Source organism: Teleopsis dalmanni, chromosome 1, assembly GCF_002237135.1.
Source record: "Teleopsis dalmanni isolate 2A chromosome 1, ASM223713v2, whole genome shotgun sequence".
Classification (NCBI taxonomy): Eukaryota; Metazoa; Arthropoda; class Insecta; order Diptera; family Diopsidae; genus Teleopsis; species Teleopsis dalmanni.
The window spans coordinates 213,668,017-213,686,477 of record NC_051846.1 but is presented as its reverse complement, the minus strand read 5'-3'; the positions used below and the strand labels follow the sequence as shown (position 1 = coordinate 213,686,477).

Genomic DNA, 18,461 nt, shown 5'->3' with positions numbered 1-18,461 from the left:
CCTACGAATTCTCTACCACTGGTATTAAAAGCGAGAGCACCCACATGTGTTTGGTGATCACTTTTTCACTTAAAATTTTTATTTTTAGCAAATACCAATGATGTTCTTCTCTCCGTTCACCACTCCACTCGCGAGTCAAAAAATCTCCATCCCTATTATAAACTGAATAACTTATCCACAAACTCATATCGAGTATGATACAGCTTGCAGCGAAGTTTTTCAAAGGTTAAAAGGTGAAGTTGAGTGTTTAGCTTGCATTTCAATAAATTCGATATAAAAGTTTTTATGTATGCAAAAATTTGTTTACATAACTGAAAAACCTTCGTTATAGAAACGAATTCGCTATAGACTGTGCAGATCAATTCAAATATATGAAAAAATACAAAAAATCGTTGTAACTTCAACAAAACTTCGTTATAGAGAGGAATCCGTTCGATTGTACTATATAGTATTTGTATAGAGAATTGAATATAAAAATAATACTGATATTTTTTATAAATATCAGAAATTCCCAATCCGTAATGCCCTTTGCTGAACGTGTTCTTATAATGAGAAATTAAATATTCCTTTTTAAAAACGAAGAGTTATGATTCTAAACACTAACATCGATCGTTTGAAAACACTTGATTATATTAACTTATAATATATTCTATTACAGCATCCTTCTCTTGAAGCAATGATAAAAATTTTTTAACACTCGAAATAACAAATATATTTAAAGGTCGATATTACATTATATATGTGCACAATTATTTATTATATCAATATATCCATATTGATATAATAAAAAATAAGCAGTAAATAATTTTCATGAATTTTTTATAATAACAAAATGATACTAACATTTAACGTTTAATTATATTACAAAATATATGATGAATTTTTTAAAAATGTGATTGGAATTATAATTTTTTCAATTACAATATCTCAGAAATAATAATAAAAAAAAAGTAGCGAAAATTTAAAATATGACATCAATATGTGATTGTTAATAATCACATAATTAAAACTTATTCTTTATCTTGAGATTGCATTAAAGCAGCGATTTCTTGGAATTTGTGTCTGTAGTCAACACTGCTTTCACTTATTACTGAGATATTCGAAGATGGATCCTAGAAGTAAACGCATAAATAATGTGTTATCTTATATTATAAAACCGAATAAAACTTACCAATATGTCACGATTGGAGTTTATTTCGTCTAAGTGTCCTAAGAGGCTGGTAAGAGAATAATCATTTAGATTTTCTTCTAACCACCGAGAATTTGAGGTTGACTCGCGTAGTAAATGAGATGGACTAAAGGACTCATTGAATATGTTTGCTATTATAAAAGGAAAGAAATGAAAAATTTTAATGTGATATATTTCAACTTATTATATACAGATTAAATAGAACTATTACATCATATATTAAAAACAAAAATGAATTTAAAAAGTATTGATTTTTTTTAGATTAAATTAAAATTTGAAAAAATACCGCGGTTTTTAAAATTATTATTACTAGTGAATATTACATACATAGTAGCAAAGTGCAACACACAGAAAATTGAAATAGAATTATACAAAAATATAAGTTTAGAGTAGTCGTCGATATATTTAATATATAAACCAAATTTTTTTTAAAATCAAAACTTTATCTCGTCTACAAAATTTTACTAAATTCTTATTAAAAATTTAAAAATTTTTACAAAATTCTAATGAAAAAAAATATCTTTGGTAGCAGGGTGAACAGATACTTTAGATAAAAAACTAAATAATAATTTTAATTGTTTGCAGAACTTTATCCAAATACATCCAAATATTTTTATAATGTAATTCTTTAGGAGAAAATTATGTTAGCAATTTTTTATGTAATGACTATACTAAACTATATACTATATATATAGCCTATGTTCGACCCTGTTTTATAGAAATTATATAGTATAAACGTTATGCAGAATTTTAAATATTTTTTGTAAGATGACTACTTTATATATTGACCACAAGTAGGAATGTTATAGACAATATTGGTTCCTCTATGTAGAGACTATGTAGTATAAATATCGTGCAGAATGGTTTGGCGGTCACGAAGTTCGTTTGAAACAAACAAAAAATAACTGAATTTTTATAAAGTCAGATTATTTTAATTTCTACTTTTAAACCATATCAAGTTAAAAAAAAGATTGTAGTTAGCTTAAATATATCATATAATTAATTTTCTAATTCCTTACTTGCATTATCTTCAAAAATAATATTATTAGATATGTATGTCGGTGCCTTTATAGTGGTGTTATTTGCTCGTGATGTCTCTGTATTGGTTATTTGATTGGATTCAGTATAACTAAATGTGTTCGTACAACTATTTTCACTCTGCACAATCGGATTATTAACAGTTATTTGAATGTTGCAAACACCTGAAATATTCGATGATGAAGTTTCATTGGAGGTTGTAGTTATAGTAATTTCTTGGCCAGCAGTTTCTTCTTCAACGAAGTCCGCATTTGTATGTGAACTGTCTTTTTCATTTGGAAGAGAATGATTTCCATTTTGATATTTATTTAAATTGATGGATACATTTTTAGTATCATGTTGGGAAGTTTTAAATGTAGGTTGCTATTAAGAAAAAAAAAAATTATTTATATATTTTGAATAAGAATTTAGTGATACATTACTTGATTTTGAAACTTTGCATGATGCAAATTAAGAGGTTTTCGCGCGGGTACTACTGGTTGGCGAAAAATGCTTTTTGATCCTTTTTCACTATTAGCTGCATATGTTTTATTTGATATGAAAGTCTTAGCAACAATATCACGTTCAAACTATTAATTAGTACAAAAGAATTGTTCATACTTCTTGTGATTGATTTTATATAAAAACTTACTCTAGCTTTAATTGAGTTTCGGTCACAAAAGTGGCCACAAGAGCACTGGCGCTTTCGAATACGCTCACTAAGATTCGCAATAAGAAGTAAATGTTTCAGCTTATTATTTACGTGTGCAGTAGAAATTGTATTTAACAAATTAGTATCTTCGCATTCATGAGGATTATATGGAATGCCATTAATTTTTTGCATAAATGGCGCTATTTCTTTTTGAATTGATACAGCTGGTTCGTTTATGGTTGTATTATTTTTAGAATTTACGCAAGGTACATTAGTCCAATAATAATCTAATTCCAGTTTTGAATCCTGTCCTAATACTACATACAAATCACCTATAGTCAAATCACCCGCTGATGACACGGTCCAGCCTCTTCTTATACGTTTTATTACACCATCATTTATTAATGGTTTATAGTTAAGTGCAAATCGGGGATTTTTGGCATTTGTGTAACGTTTCGATTTTACATTTGTGGAGGGAGAATATATTTCATTTTTAGTATTTTCAAAAGTAGTTGAAAAAGACTTATTAGGTATGTCTGTATTAGTGAGAAGTTCATTTATTTCATCACTTAATTCGTCCCCACTACTTTCAGATTTAATATTTAAAACCTCTAATTCTTGATTAAATGTATTTATATCATCTTTACTTGTTGTCATTTCAGTATTGTGCAGATCACTTTTATCAATTTTTAATTTTTTTACTTCTGGAGAACGTTTTTCGGAGTTACTATCTGTACGTAATCGTTTATTCGAAACTCGATCTTGATTTAATAATTCTTCACTACGAACTGTTACACCAATGCGATCTTCATAGGAACTTAAACTTAAATTACTGCTACTTAAATACTCTGTAATGCTTAGTAAAGGACGATGTATAGGGACATCAGGTTTTGGTAAAAAACAAATTTCGTAATCTACTAAAGATTGACCTAGTTTGGTGTCATTTTCGGTTAATTTTAATTCAGTACTTTTCCATTTATATTGAAATGCTTTAATAAAATTAAATAGCTTTTTATGAAGCGGTACTGTAATACGTGCACGCGGATTTTGTGCAATTGACTGAACTCTGCTAAATGCCTCCATTTTAGCTGGCGTAACTATTACATCTATTTTCGTTGGAAGACGGATATCTTCCAGTGTATCTACAAAAAAAATTTTTTTTTAAATATATAATTACATATGAATACATAAATACCATCTAGTTGATTAACTTTTCGTAGTGCTTTACAAGAGGGTGTTTTAATGCGTACATTTTTTCCTTTACTTCTGACTGTAACATGGCCTTGATAAACAAGAATTTTTAGTTTCATGAAATTTTTATCTGTGACAAACTGAAGTTTACGACGCATTTCACCATAATTAATTAAAGCATACATCTCTTGCACTGGTTTTTTTATTTCTATGTACAAATATAAATGAAAAGTAAATATTTGATTTTAAAACATTATTATTAATATTTTGAATTTGTTTACTTACCTTCAGAAAACTTTATGTATTTGCATATTTTGTGATAAGTTTGATAATAATGTTGCCTGACTTGGTCTTTTGTTTTACAGCTCTCGGTTGAACTCTTTCGTTTTAATTTTGAATTTATAAAATTTGCGATTGCTTCGAAGTCTTTACTGTATTCATTTAAAGCGTCAAAAAAGTAGTCTCGTTCAAAATTAGTCCATGATGATTTTGTTGGACGTATTTGTGATGGTGTCTTTTGAATAGCTTTGTCATCTTTTTTAATGTCATTGGGTGGTGGCGTTAAAGGCCGTGATTGATCTTGTTTCATTTTTTGTATAACACGTGCACTTGTTCGTGTTCCAGGACAATTGTGTGTTGTTACGGAACCGAGAAGTTGGTTTATTTGAGTTTCAGTCTATTAAATGAATATATTACTGATTAAATGAATACAAATTTCAAATTTAACGAAATACCTCCGTTTTTATTTTTTCCTCCACAATCATTTTTTTTTCCTTTTTAATATTGAGACCATAGTTACACATGTCACTGGACTGCTGTTTTTCATATTTCGTCTCATTCGTATCAAAAGATACGACTATGTCAGAAAAGATTGGGTATTGTTTTTGTGGTTCATCGAATGCGTTTGCATTCATTGTTGAAAGACTGTAATGTAAAATATTTATTTATATAAAAAACATTTTTTAATAATACGAAACAAATAAGTAAAATTATATAAAGTACACCTTAATAACAAAACTTTTAAATGATTGAAAATAAAAGTTGTAAAATTATTAAAGTACATTTATATTTAGCATGTCGAAATTGGTTTTACACTATTGTAAAGCTATTACCACTTAATGAGTAAAAAATCTAAGTGTGACGCCTATCATAAAAATGTACGTATTTCAATTAGTTTTCTTTAAATAACTAATATCTTCAATTATACTGAGAATATATAAATTATTGGCGATATAATATGCCCAACGTAAAACTCATATAACTTTACAATATTCCCACAATTTATTTCACTTTTCAATTATTCTTTCCACTCTTTAGGTGTATGTAGAATTTGAATTAAAACAAATTATAAAAATAAACAATATATTGTCTACTCTTTTTATCTTTAATTGTATTTTCAGACACTTTTGACATTTCTAAAAGAGTTGTGCTTTTCTTCTTTAGAATGGACTGTTCACAATATTAAAACACCAATCCAAGGATTTACAAATTATTCATATGGTTACGGTATGGTTTTAATACTACGTTCATGTTGAAGATTACATTAAGATGCTTTCGGGAGTTTTATATGATGTTTACAGTGGCCTCAAATTACAAAAATTACAAATGAGAAGCAAATGACTGATTTCTACATACAAAATTTCTTATGCGGAAATAAGTTTACACTGGCGCAATGGATCTCAATTTGTAGCAATGAGTTCTAACGAGTTTCAAATAAGTTCCAAACACGTTCCAAATGCAAATGAATACATTGAAAATAACCTAAATAAAAGTTTTTCATGGCATTTTGGCAGTTTGAGAAAGCAGTTTTTGATATATTTACAAAAAAAAGAAAAGCAAATGTGTTCAAGTGTTCAAGAAACACTTTCAAGAATCCTTGAACCAATTGTTAGACAGTATCTCAGATGATGATGTATTGGCAATCATCCCACCAAATCGGCCACTAAGAAAAATATCTACAAATCACGCCAGCATAAAGGAAATTATGCAGACTATAACGCAACTGAAAATTTAAAATCTGCAGGAACTTATAATATCCTAGCGGAGTTCTTTAAGACAGGTATGCATGGTGTGGCTGACAAAGTAATGAATTTGTGTAAACAAATCCGGCGCACTGAAAAAGTATCTCTAGAGTGGAAACAAAGTCTCATAATTAAGATTCCAAAAAAGAGCGTCAAGAAGAACTGCGACAATTGGAAAGGAATATCTCTGATGCCTGAATATCTCTGAGTTCTACTATTTGGGTAGCTACGTTAATACACATGGAAGTGCAACAAGAGATGTGGATAGCAGAATATCAAAAGCCAGAATAGCGTTCAGTAATCTTCGTAGCTTGTCGAATTTAGATGAAATATCTCCTCAAACAAAAATCCATGTTTACAATGCCTTGTAAAATCCATATTATTGTGTGGATAAGAAACTTGGTTGGTCAACCAACAGATGCATGTATAACATTTTGAGAATTTGGTGGCCGCGTAGAATAAACTAAGAAGATATCAACAAATAAGTCAAGCATCAGAAATATAATTGGCGTGGTCAAACTCTTCGAAAGCCGTACGAAGTAATATACCACGCAACATTTCAATGGAACCCCCTAAGCAACAGACACAGATTAAGATCATGTATCACATAGAAAAGAACGATAATAAATGATACCGGCAAATCTTTAACAGAATTACGTTATTTTGCTAGAGATAGAAATAGTTGAAGATTCGACTAATACGACTAATAATAATATCTTAAAAAACTTATTTTATAATTATTGAATTACTGAGTTACACATGTTTCTTCAAATTTGACTTGGTGTAAAATTTTAGCCAAACCTCATGTGAAATATAACTTGTAGTAGATTGATGGAAAACAATATATTTTGATTTTGCTCGTTTATTTTCGTATGTGATCGGACTGTTGTCGATATCCATACGAATTCCGTATGATGATATATATAATAATTTTTTCAGTAGCTGAAATTTTTTCTTTTCAGAGTAGCTAAAACATACTCGCAATTTACGTAAGAAAACATATGAAGTAACATCAATGCTCTTGAAATCTTCAGAGTTAGGTTTTAATCGCAAAAAAGTTTACGTCTTAGTTTTATTGCAACCAAATTAAAAAATCAGTCTATTGTGAATGTTTACTGGAAATATGTTGCAAAATTCCAGTCATCCGTTACTTATAAATTCAAATCCATAAATAATTAAATTATTTTAAATATATAAGATAAAAATACTTACTATTTCTCTCGTAATATTCATTTTTGTTTTATTTATTTAAATTAATTAATTTATAGTGTTTACAATTTATATATATAATTACAATATTTATAATTACAATTTATATTTCATATTGTACACAACAAAACAAAAAACATTTGTCGAAAAAACATTTAACATATTTTAAAAGTGATGCCTATTTGTTTCAACCAGACTGAATGTTGTTTTTTTACAACTCAGAAAGAAAAAATTACGACTAATATTAACTCGTAGATATCCTTCATTTTTTGTGAAATTCATGGTCAGTCAAAACTTGTGTCATCTCAAAGGAGACTCCAAATTTTTGAGAGTATGTGAGAGTAGTAACAGCAGTTTGTTGTTGACTCGATATTTTTTATGCAGACTTCGATTCATCCGTAGACTAGTATTGTATCAATAGTATTGTATACGATTTAACTTGAAATACGATTAAAGTTGAAAGTATACGTGATGAAGTTTGAATTTGTATTCTTTACAACTATCATTGAGATTATAAATAACGAATGCAGCTCCGTAGTCGCCCATAGGTATATATTTGAACAGCGTTCAAATTGAGAACGTCATTTATCGGCTCTGAAACCATTTTATGTTCAATATTTATTTGTTACCCCGTGTGTAGTTGATTTTTTTAAAGTTTTAACGTTAACAAGTAAAAGAACGTCATCAGTCAAAGCTTGCGAATTGTAGCCGTTAGATAATGGTTGAGATAGTAGATTATATAAAATTATATTTCAAAAAGTAGGACCACAGGTAGACCCTTGAATGCATCATTTTGTCGTTGCATTTGTAATATCGCTTGAAATACATATAAGGAATTCTGTTCCTGCAGTTCTGTTAGATTAGTTAGGAAAAAGATTAATTTTCGCAGACAGTGATCAGCTCTGTCACATGAGGTGGGTAAAAGTTTCTTTCTTATCTACAAAGGTATACCAATATCACTGAAGTTAATAACGAAGAGCTACCTTGGCGGATCGCCTTTTTTACAACCGCTCGACATGTCTCTGTGCTAATATACGGATACCCATATTAGCGGAACCTTAAACACACCAGACAATTCATTAAGAGAATAATAACTTGAAAGACATCTGAAAACCATTCCCGCGTTTGTGATTTAGTTTGGAGCTGAGCACTTTACTTTAGTATAGGCATATTATGATGTGAGAACAACATCATCCAGACCGAAATTTTTTATATTGTTTAAATGTATAGGTGACCAACTTTAGATGAGTGTCAGTCACTTAAAAAGGGGTACGAGTATCCAAAGAAATCGAGTCAAGGTAAAAGAATTAATGATCTGTGCAGAGTAACTTCCTGGAAATATGTGTTAAAAAAGATTATGTGCATTTCCGCACTAGAGGCATTTGGGGAACATCAGGTGTCTGTGAAGTCATGTGGTCTCAATGGAAGTCTAATACAGAAGTCTTGTCAAGCTTCCCTTTTCGGTCACCTGATGGCATTTTTTAATTCTTTTTGCTTCTCTTTTTAGGGAGCCTAACCACCTGTAGCTTTCCCTACGTTACAAACTTTCTTACAAGTTTTACAAGCATTTGCAATTATTAAATTTTAAGTCAAAGGCTGTTTTTACAGCAGTAATATGTCAGATGCTGTTTTAAAAGATTGATCTCTGAAATCTAGACAGGAATTCAGTTCAGTCCGTTGATTGGTTTAGGTGATTTAATAATATCAGTGTTCACCTTTAGAACATTAATGAATGTAAGATGCTTGCGGTCTGAAAATGGACAATCATATTCAACTTGTAATTAATTAAGGTAATGTCAATAACTTTTTTTCTGTCGGTTTATGGTCTCTTTTATCTATTATTAAATTACCTACAAGAATAAAATCAATAAAAAATTAATTAATTAATTAATAAAGAGTCGTGTGCTGTTGTGATGTCTTGTAGAAGTAAGGGGCTGTTGGTGATAGTTTTCGTTTAAGATTCATGCTTGAAGAGGTCAGTAATATGGTTGTAAATAATTACTTTGTAATAACTTTGTTAACTACAATAAGTAGCATTGTACGTTTACAGTTCATCATGTTCATGTTGAGTCTTTTTCGATTTAGTACACTTAGGCACTTTTATTCCTTGATAGCTGGGGGTTTCTGCAGAGTCCCACTCATCTCACAGTTCTTGCTGCCTATAAGATTACTCCTTTTTGTTGGAATTGTCATAAAAATAACTGAAGACTGGCATAAGAATGAGTTTGGCCAGGTGTTTATCTGCTTTAAGCAGTTCAAGGGCTGGTCAATAGTGTCAGCACTAGCGGCCAACAAATTTTCAAGAACTTGTGGTAAGCAGGTTTCATTATATTATTTAGCAGTTATAGTCTATTCAGTCTTCAGAAAAGCAACAGGTACAACTTTTGCTCTAGTGAAGTTAATTAACATCGTTACGTTTGTTGGTAACTTTTGTCCATATCATCGACTGTGGGTTTGATTCTGAGTTGTACTTGTATAACCAAGGTTCATTGCCTATTATAAATTTGTGGAAGGTGCTGGAGAAACCCATGGTGCTAATTTCATTCCTGTATTGGATACAGGAATTGCTTAATTACGTCATATAGTCGTGGCATTCATTAAGTCTAGTTTATCAGCAATTATTTCTCAATAATGGAATAGTTAAAAACGCAATTTATTGTTAATATTTTATTATAATATTTTTTTTAATAATAATAACAACAACAATAACCGATTTGAGCATATTATAGTTACAACCTTCTATAGATACAGACATTTTTCATTTTATCGACAATAGAAAATGTAATTCAATAATTTATAAATAAATTGCTATTAATATTAGTGTAATTAATATAATGACTGCAATTGTAATAATAATAATTTTTTTCTGAAAATGTAAAAAATAGAAAATTATCTGTTTATCTGTTTTTAATTTAGCTTATAAGACTATGAAAACATACCTTAAATGCTTTTTTATGAAGCTTGTCTGCCTTTTCAAGTTCATCAGTGCCTTTATCCACGAATAGTGTAGCTTGTTGAGCGTGAAATTCTACACGTTGAATAGTTTCACTCTTTATATATTTAAATCAATTAAGGATAAATAACTTTGATATTATATGAGAAAGTACCTGCTCTAATACTAAAGTTTGGATTCGAAGAAAGAGTGCATGTACATCCTCTATGGATTTCTCTAATTTTTTCAATTCGTTAAAACGTTCCATCAAATCTCTCAAAGTTTTCCGTTCTTTTTCAGTTTCTTCAATTATCTGCAATAAGGTAAAACTAAAACCCATATATAACTTTTAAATAAATTAAATTAATTAAATTAATTTTTTTGACGCTTACATTACCAACGAACAAATTTGTGGTTTTATTAGCAATTAGTTCTTCAATTTCTTCTTCTGTTGAATTATAATTTACTACAAAAATATTTAAATTATTTACAGGATTGAAAATTTTTTGTCTTAATAAAGTACTAATTTTTTAAAATTAATTGACTTACTGATTTTAGTGTGCATCTGTAAGTTTTTCTTTAATTTATTTTCATACATTTGAAGAAATTCCTCGTTTTTATTCCAAATATTTATATAGCTTTGATATAATCCATAAAATAAAGTTCTTTTCATCCGGGCTTCCAATCTAAAATCGTTTTCTGCAGGAAGATTTGTTTTAAACTCTCGGAATTTGTTTATTAGTTGATTTCCAATTTTCAAATTTTGATTTCTAAGTTCATCCATTTCGCTTTCTATATTTTTTTTTTCGTTTGAGATATAATTGATACTGTTAAATATTTTGGTAAGTTGTGGATTAATTTAAAGTTACAAACCATTGAAATTACGAATGTTTATAGTCTGTGCCATACGATTCATGTTGTCCAAATTAACTACAATTTGTGCTAATTGAGCGCGAATATCAGAGTACTTTAATAAAACAAAATTATGGATAATATATATGTATATAAATTAATTGAAATTTTCTCACAGTTCAATAAAATGTTTTTAAAAATTTGTTAAACTTTTATATTTTATATCCGTATTGTAATTATTTGCAAGTTTATTAGTTTTGAATTTCTTGTAACTGGGGAATATATATTTTCTTACCGGATTTAAAATTGCATCTACAGCCGGATTTTGATCCATCATTATGTCAGTATATGGTTCAGAATTCATTGAACCATTTGAGGATGAAAAATTAAATGATTTCTGTAAATATAAATATAATAATTACTATTTATATTATTATTACATATTTGTTTTATTATTTGTTCCAATTTTGTTCCCTCTAAGATTCACTGAGCTTATCAATTTTTCTTCAAAACAATTTTCATATATATATTTTATATAGGTATATATTTTTTTTATCGTGATTACCGCAAAATAAATTAACCTATACACACACAAATTTATATGTTTTTACCCTACTCACTATTTTTCATAAGAATTTGATTACACAATTCACCTGCATTAACTCCGTTAGTCTATCTCTAACCATTTTGGTTCTTGAGTTTGCGAAACTGTTGTAATGTTCGTGTTTCCGATGTTTCCAAAGTTTCCGATGTTTTCAATCAACATTAATCGAAACGCTCTCTTACTGCTGTATTGAAGCAAAGTATCTGAACTTCCAAGTCTATTGCAGTCTGTTTCACTTTCTTTATTCTCCAGACAAATGCGAGGCAAATGCGCTCCTATAGCAAATAATGAATTTTTTTAATTCGTTTTAATATCTTTACGGCGATAAAGCCGCGTCTCTGTATTTGTAGTTGCTTGTGATACAAAAAAAATTGTAAATATAGTAGACATTTTAAAAGTAATTATTAAAAAGTAACGAGTACATAGACACACACAAATGGTTTTTAGGAATTTTATTCATTTAAATTCTTTCTTCTTTAGAAGCGACACGAAAATTACGTTTGCAAGCGAGTTTATTGGATCGCGGTCATTTAATTATCATTCAACATGATAATTTGTGTTTCTCACATGGCTCAATACTTCTCTACCATGTAAATATACACATTATTTTAAACTATACTCATTCACATATACAGTATTGAGAGTTCAGTTTTCACATTCTTGGTCTAATCGCACCGAATCGAAGAAGTGACTAGAATCGTGACGCAATGAATCACTACTCCGATACGAATATTTGCTTAGAAAACAACTGTGCTCCCTTTTCTTTACAAATTAGCAGTGCATTTGCGTACTCCACGAATAAATTACATATTAAAGCCCGAAAGAGAACGTATATTGCAAAATATCAATTTTCAATCATTTTTTGAGTTATTTAGCCCATATTCTAAATAACTTCACTGGATTTTATAAGGAAATACCTCAACATTTTATTGTAACTAAATGAATATGTTAAGTATAATGTTTTAGTTTTTAGAATATCAGAATATTTCTTTATTGTTCAAAGCATTTTTGAATTTAAAATATTAGATTCAAAGTTATGGTAGTTGTAGTAGTTGTGATGGAGGGAGGAACGAGTCCTCATCAGTTAGCTAGAAAAAGCAGTTTTGAATCCAAAAAACCTCCTAATAGTGGGTAGTAGAGAGAAGGTCAAGCTAATCTGTGTTTAGTAATCTAATTGTTTGAAAAGACTGACTCTTTTAAAATGTGAGCCATTATAGATTAATATGAAAAAAAATGTTCTTCAATTATTATTAAGTAGAATTCATATTATCCAGTAAGTTATAAACTACACAATATAACTTACTTATTGTCAAGTAAGTAATAAATTTGCAAAATCAATCATTTTACTAAATGGAAGTCTAAATATCGTTAATAATAACTCCAAATCGTTAAAAATGAACGGATTCTCTGTGCTGATGATTTATTTTAGCTTATCAGTAGGAAATTATCATTTCATATATTTTTCTAGTGAAAGATTTGGGCTTTTCATTTGTTAAATATGTTTATGATTTATTAAGCATTTAGTTTGAGTAGTCATATATAGTCATATATAGTAGTCATATATATATTTTATTTAAAAATTTATGGTAGGTTAGGTTAGGTTATGCCGGCGATTCCTAGTGGATCAATTTAGGCCTATTTGCCCATTGTGTTACCGTATATATAGGAAAATCGCAGGGTTTAAAACCATCTAGAACTTTTTGTGAAGCTTAAAATGCTATTTAGTGTCAGGTCCTGTAATTAGTCAAGATCTTTAAGAAAGGGGCTCCTACAGTGTTAAGTCGCTGCCGTGTATGAGCTGGGCAACAATATAGTAGATAAGAGGTACTCCCATCGTTTTTTCCACATGCGCGACAGCACATCCACATCCCTTTGATTGAAAGGGAGACCTAATCTTGTAGCATGGTTCCCTAGTTTACAGTGACCTGTAAGTATACTTACCAAAAGACTGATATCATTTCGGGGTATCTCAATGAGAATTTTAGATTTAATTTTATCGTAACGTGCCTTCCCACCTTTTATTAAAAATTTCAGTACAGAAAGAACTAAGTAACAATTTGCATTGTTAGCGATATGCGCAGATTATTCAGGTGTTTCGAGTGAGGTCTTAAAGCACACCTTCTGGCTAGCTCGTCTGCTTTACAATTACCGAAAATATACCTATGACCGGAAAATCAGATTAGAGAAATATTAAGCTGCGTCGACATTTCGTTTAGAGATATGTGGCAGTCAAAAACCGTCCAAGATGTAAATTGGACTGAACTCGAGGACTTTAAAGCAGCTTGACTGTCTGATAGTATATATATATTCATGCCAAATATATCATCCACATTCAAACAAGCTATAGCTTCCCTAATGGCGATCATTTCTGCTTGAAAGACACTACAATGATCTGGAAACCTGAAGTAGGAAGATTTATTCAATTCCTCTGAAAAAATTCTACTGATTACACCACTATTTGTTTTGTAGTAAAATTGAAAAGATTAAGAATGGAGGCGTGTCCATAATCACTGGCTCTCTATTGTGAGGTAGCTTTGATTCTTAGAGCAGATGAAGCTGCCATTTGTTTAATAATAATATTCATTGGCAGTAAGTGAAATACCAAAGCTAGTGTAATGAATGGTACCGAACATTACGAAGATTTATCAATGGCTGTTCACCATACCGTGACACCATACAGCAATATGGGCCTAATGACAGCTATATAGAGCCATTGAATGATGCATGGTTGAAGATCCTACTTCTTGCTAATAGCCTTTTGATATAGAAGAAGTGTAATATTGGCTTTCCTAGCGTGCTCTAAGGTGCTTCCATGTGAGTTTCCTATCGACAATACCTAGAAATTTGACATCCTCCTTTAAATGTATACTTCCTGGTGAAAACTACAATTTCAGCTTTGTTGGGATTTACCCCAAGGCCACATTTTAGTGTCTATTTATTTAGGACCATTTTGCAGAATTTCTGCCAGTTAGGAACTGATTTATAAAGCTAAAGAGCGCATCATCAACACCCAGATGCGCGATCTATGATAGATATATTACAATAAAAATGGCAACAAATTTTAATCCAAATAATATAATAATAATTTCTAACCATACAATTATGTGAATTTGATAATGTAGATGGTCTAATAATGTTAAAAATCATCTGAGAAGTCCGTATGTAAACTAAAAAAATATTAAATAAATAATTCTTAAAACAGATTAAATAATAATTAAAAATTTGAAAGAACTATTGATTTCTTTCCGCATGAAACAACGAACATTCACGACTAAGTACGGTTACGTAAAAATTAAGTTATGAACTAGGTAGCATAACCTAGTCCTAGTCATACATAACCATTATAATATATAATTATAATATTATAATTAAAATAGTAATCATTTTTTGTTTTTGTAGTTTGAGAATGTGCGAGGAATAATTTTTAAGAAATTTGAACTAATTTTATTTTTTTTTCTAAAAAGATTAATGCAGTTAGCAATGAAAGCATTGTCGTACGAGTAACATATACGTACGTATTCTGTGGAATGATATTAAGACATAAGAAACTAACACAATTTAAATACAAATACAAATATATTATATAAACGAGCAAAATGTACTACTAGATATGAAAAAATAAATAAACAGAGTGGAGTCAATGACAAGTAGTCAGTAGTACAATATACAGCTCGAAAATAAAGTAGAAATACTGCAAGTCGGAAGATGATTACATTCGGCTTTGAAAGTAAAAAATAGTATTTCACAACATGGAGAAATAGGCGTTCATCTGTTGCCAAGAGAAAATAGAATAGTAATAGCATTAAATAGTAGTACTGTACCCAAAACTATAACTATAAGCTAAGGAAAGATATATAGTACAGAAATGTCTTGAAGTCAAGTGGTTGTGAAGCCTTAACGAGTTTAAAAGAAATATGCAGAGACGTGAAGTATTATTTAATATATTGTATATAAACGAAGCGCAGAAACAAAACTACTTTAGAATCTTTACTTTAGATACTTTAGAATCAACCATCGATGCTACTATATATCAAGTAAATGTATTTCTGTGTCAGCCTACAGATTCAACAAAGAATCACCCTTATCAACAGATGTTACTTCGGGCTAACTGGACAATTGAGAAAACGAGGACGTCCACATCTTCAGTTGAAGGATCAGGTGACCAATAATTTGGGGGCGCTCGGTACTATCAACTGACGACACAAACAACTAATCGGCCTGGAGGTTATTCGCCGTGGATTTGGTATATGAGTTTTATTCTTATCATATAAGAATATATATTCTTATATAATAAGATCTTTTTATCTTTCAAATCTTTTATAATATATAGTTAAGAATGCAAAGTTTTTATTATAATTATAATCACAATTTAATATTACAAATTTTGAGTTTAAGAATCACATGAACTATGTTAATGCTTAGACTTTGCAAAAAACTGAGTTAATAGTTGAACAAGAAACGACGTTAATACTTGGATGTCGAATAGGGGACGAAGCTATGTTAATAGTTAGCGTTCGAATAGAAAATGAAGCGAAGTTTAATGATGAACTGAAGTAATATTAATCAATCTATTTTCAGTTAAAGCGTCTAGTGCCTCGTAAGCATCTTTTATGTTGGGATCTGTAACTAGATGTCGTGCTTTCACGCCAATAGTATTTGGACACATCATCAGCGAAGTATTTCCGATGTAATTTAATGCGTGTTTTATGATCGGACTTTGATATTTATATTTATACATTGTTGCGCCTTGAATACATTTGTTGGTTTATAATACAATGCTGCGCTTTAGATGCGAGCAAAGAATATACAGGAACCGCACAATAAGCAAAGTGTATCTTTGCTATTGAAATTGCATCAAACAAATTGAAATCAATTAATATTGTGAGGCACAAAAAATGTTTAATTTATAATGGATTGCATAAGTAATTTATGCATCAGTTAAAAATTTTTTTTTTTATTTATAGATTATATATTTTATGGTTTATATAGTTTTAAATGTTTTGACAATCGTTTGATCCTTCATCACTCTCAGCTGATAAGTTGGGAAACATAGTAGGTAGCCATATAAAATACATGGACTCTACTTTAGCTCAATAAATTTTTGATATACGGTTATACGAGGGTTTATTTGTGACCTATGGATTCGAGACAGTTTAATACTGTTTGCTTTCCAGATCAGGGTGAAATCTGAAGTAAATCCTAGATATTTCACCAGTCTCTGCTTTATTTAGATAGAATACTAAAAAAAATATGAATGAAAAAGTCAGTTATAAAGTCAGTTTTACTAACTGACTGACTGAATAAATATACCGAATGAAAAAGTCAGTTATGCTCAGTGGCGTAACTACAGAGAAGCAACTGGAAGAAACGCTTTCGGGCCCCCGAATTTAGGGGGCCCCACTATAAATTTTTGTAAACATTTTTTGCTGGAATAACTTCATATTGCATTTTATATGTAAATTTTAAATGTAAAGTACATAATATGTATGTATGTACTTCAAATAAAATATTAAACCTATTTATAAAATAAAAAAGTTTTTCTAAGAAAAATATGTGTCTTAATCGAGAGTTTATATGGACGCTATATCTAGATTTAAACCCATTTGAAAATAATTTTGTACGTTGTCTTTTGCAAATATCAGTACTGTATGTTATACACCAAATTCCATTTGAATACCTTTATTAAAAACGGAGAAACCTCATATCCGATTGTTAAGTTTATATCACAGCTACAAAAAATAGACGTCCATTTCAATCAAATCAAATGGTGAACAATGTCGGCTAAAAGTATGTGTGTAAAGTTTCATTCGAAGAGTTCAAAAGCTGAGAGAGTAGTTCGAACTGAAAAAGTATATATATACTGTACTGATATATACTTAATGGTATTTCCAACGTTTCCTTTAATGCGTTACAATATGCGTAAAAAATGTAGTTACGCCACTGGTTATGCTATACCATTGGTAACAAAAATTGTGTCACTAAATTTATTAAAAATATTTACTATAAAGCGTCTTAAGCCTTACCTACGGTCATTTATCTTTGCTACATAACAGACGACACAAATATGTTGAGTTAGAAATATAACATAGCTAATTTTGAGCATTAAGAAAGGTTTGAAATATGTGAAAGCACCGGGACAAGCTGGAATATAAAAAAAATCAAAAATCATTGTTTTATAACATAGTTTTTATTTTCTGCATAAAAGGTTGGGGTGTTCTTTGCTCCGAATGTGAACAATTTCCTTTATTAACAAAGCTACTGAGACAAACGACAGCTGCATGGTAATACAGTGGTGTTACTGGACAGATTAGTTATCTGTTGTTTTTGAGTCCGTATGTTGAAAATAATTTTATACTGAAGACAGTGTACATCAAATAATGAATATGAAATAAAAGCGAATTAAAATTTGTATGATTTTGTATGAAAAACTAATATAAATTATAAAATGTATTCGATTTTAAATTAAAAACTCGGTTTGCATACTATACTTATATACATATAACATATGTAAATATTTGTAGTAGAGAGTGAATATAATAACTGTCCTTTTAATGCCTTATGATTTCAAATAGCAATAATAGTTATAATAATAATATTTATTTTATTTTATTATTTAGTCATAACATTTATTTATTTTATTTTTAAAATTTTATCTGGTATACCATTGCAGGAACCTATAGTCTATTTAATTAATATACATATATATATATATACATTTATAAATATATGTGGTAGTACATATTTTCTGAAATATTAGAATAATAATAGAATTTAATTACTGTAAATAAAAAGAA

The 18,461-nt window shown here is 29.5% G+C and overlaps 2 protein-coding genes across 5 annotated transcripts; both read right to left on the bottom strand.

Moving 5' to 3' along the window:
- Window positions 1-903: 903 nt before the first annotated feature.
- LOC119671882 (protein cramped) lies at window positions 904-5,391 on the bottom strand. Of its 3 annotated transcripts, none has more exons than XM_038082709.1 (9): window positions 5,162-5,391; window positions 4,784-4,973; window positions 4,335-4,725; window positions 4,054-4,257; window positions 2,859-4,000; window positions 2,650-2,796; window positions 2,209-2,590; window positions 1,172-1,320; window positions 904-1,112 (listed from the first exon to the last, which is right to left on the bottom strand). In XM_038082709.1, the coding sequence occupies exons 2-9, from the start codon at window positions 4,961-4,963 to the stop codon at window positions 1,011-1,013; spliced, it is 2,697 nt and encodes an 898-aa protein (XP_037938637.1). In that variant the 5' UTR covers window positions 4,964-4,973; window positions 5,162-5,391; the 3' UTR covers window positions 904-1,010. The 3 variants fall into 3 exon arrangements, with proteins under 3 accessions (XP_037938637.1, XP_037938635.1, XP_037938636.1); XM_038082707.1 differs by having other exon boundaries at window positions 5,198-5,391; XM_038082708.1 differs by having other exon boundaries at window positions 5,245-5,391.
- A 4,606-nt stretch (window positions 5,392-9,997) lies between these two features.
- Window positions 9,998-12,311, bottom strand: LOC119675819 (syntaxin-4). Of its 2 annotated transcripts, none has more exons than XM_038087043.1 (8): window positions 11,684-12,311; window positions 11,359-11,460; window positions 11,085-11,178; window positions 10,761-11,003; window positions 10,604-10,677; window positions 10,387-10,524; window positions 10,219-10,329; window positions 9,998-10,145 (listed from the first exon to the last, which is right to left on the bottom strand). In XM_038087043.1, exons 2-8 carry the CDS (start codon window positions 11,425-11,427, stop codon window positions 10,074-10,076), a joined length of 801 nt encoding a protein of 266 aa, XP_037942971.1. In that variant the 5' UTR covers window positions 11,428-11,460; window positions 11,684-12,311; the 3' UTR covers window positions 9,998-10,073. The 2 variants fall into 2 exon arrangements, with proteins under 2 accessions (XP_037942971.1, XP_037942966.1); XM_038087038.1 differs by having other exon boundaries at window positions 11,717-12,311.
- Between the last annotated feature and the right edge of the window lie 6,150 nt (window positions 12,312-18,461).

What these genes read in the sequence shown, in the direction of transcription:
- LOC119671882 (XM_038082709.1), bottom strand. Translation starts at nt 4,963, where the DNA reads ATGAATGCAAACGCATTCGATGAACCACAAAAACAATACCCAATCTTT. An exon ending in AAAAGTTAATCAACTAGATG is followed by an intron (nt 4,001 to 4,053) that starts GTATTTATGTAT and finishes TTTTTTTTGTAG; the next exon opens with ATACACTGGAAGATATCCGT. An exon ending in GAAACTCAATTAAAGCTAGA is followed by an intron (nt 2,797 to 2,858) that starts GTAAGTTTTTAT and finishes ACTAATTAATAG; the next exon opens with TTTGAACGTGATATTGTTGC.
- LOC119675819 (XM_038087038.1), bottom strand. Translation starts at nt 11,749, where the DNA reads ATGGTTAGAGATAGACTAACGGAGTTAATGCAG. An exon ending in GACTAACGGAGTTAATGCAG is followed by an intron (nt 11,461 to 11,716) that starts GTGAATTGTGTA and finishes TTATATTTACAG; the next exon opens with AAATCATTTAATTTTTCATC. An exon ending in AAACATTCGTAATTTCAATG is followed by an intron (nt 11,004 to 11,084) that starts GTTTGTAACTTT and finishes AAAAAAATATAG; the next exon opens with AAAGCGAAATGGATGAACTT.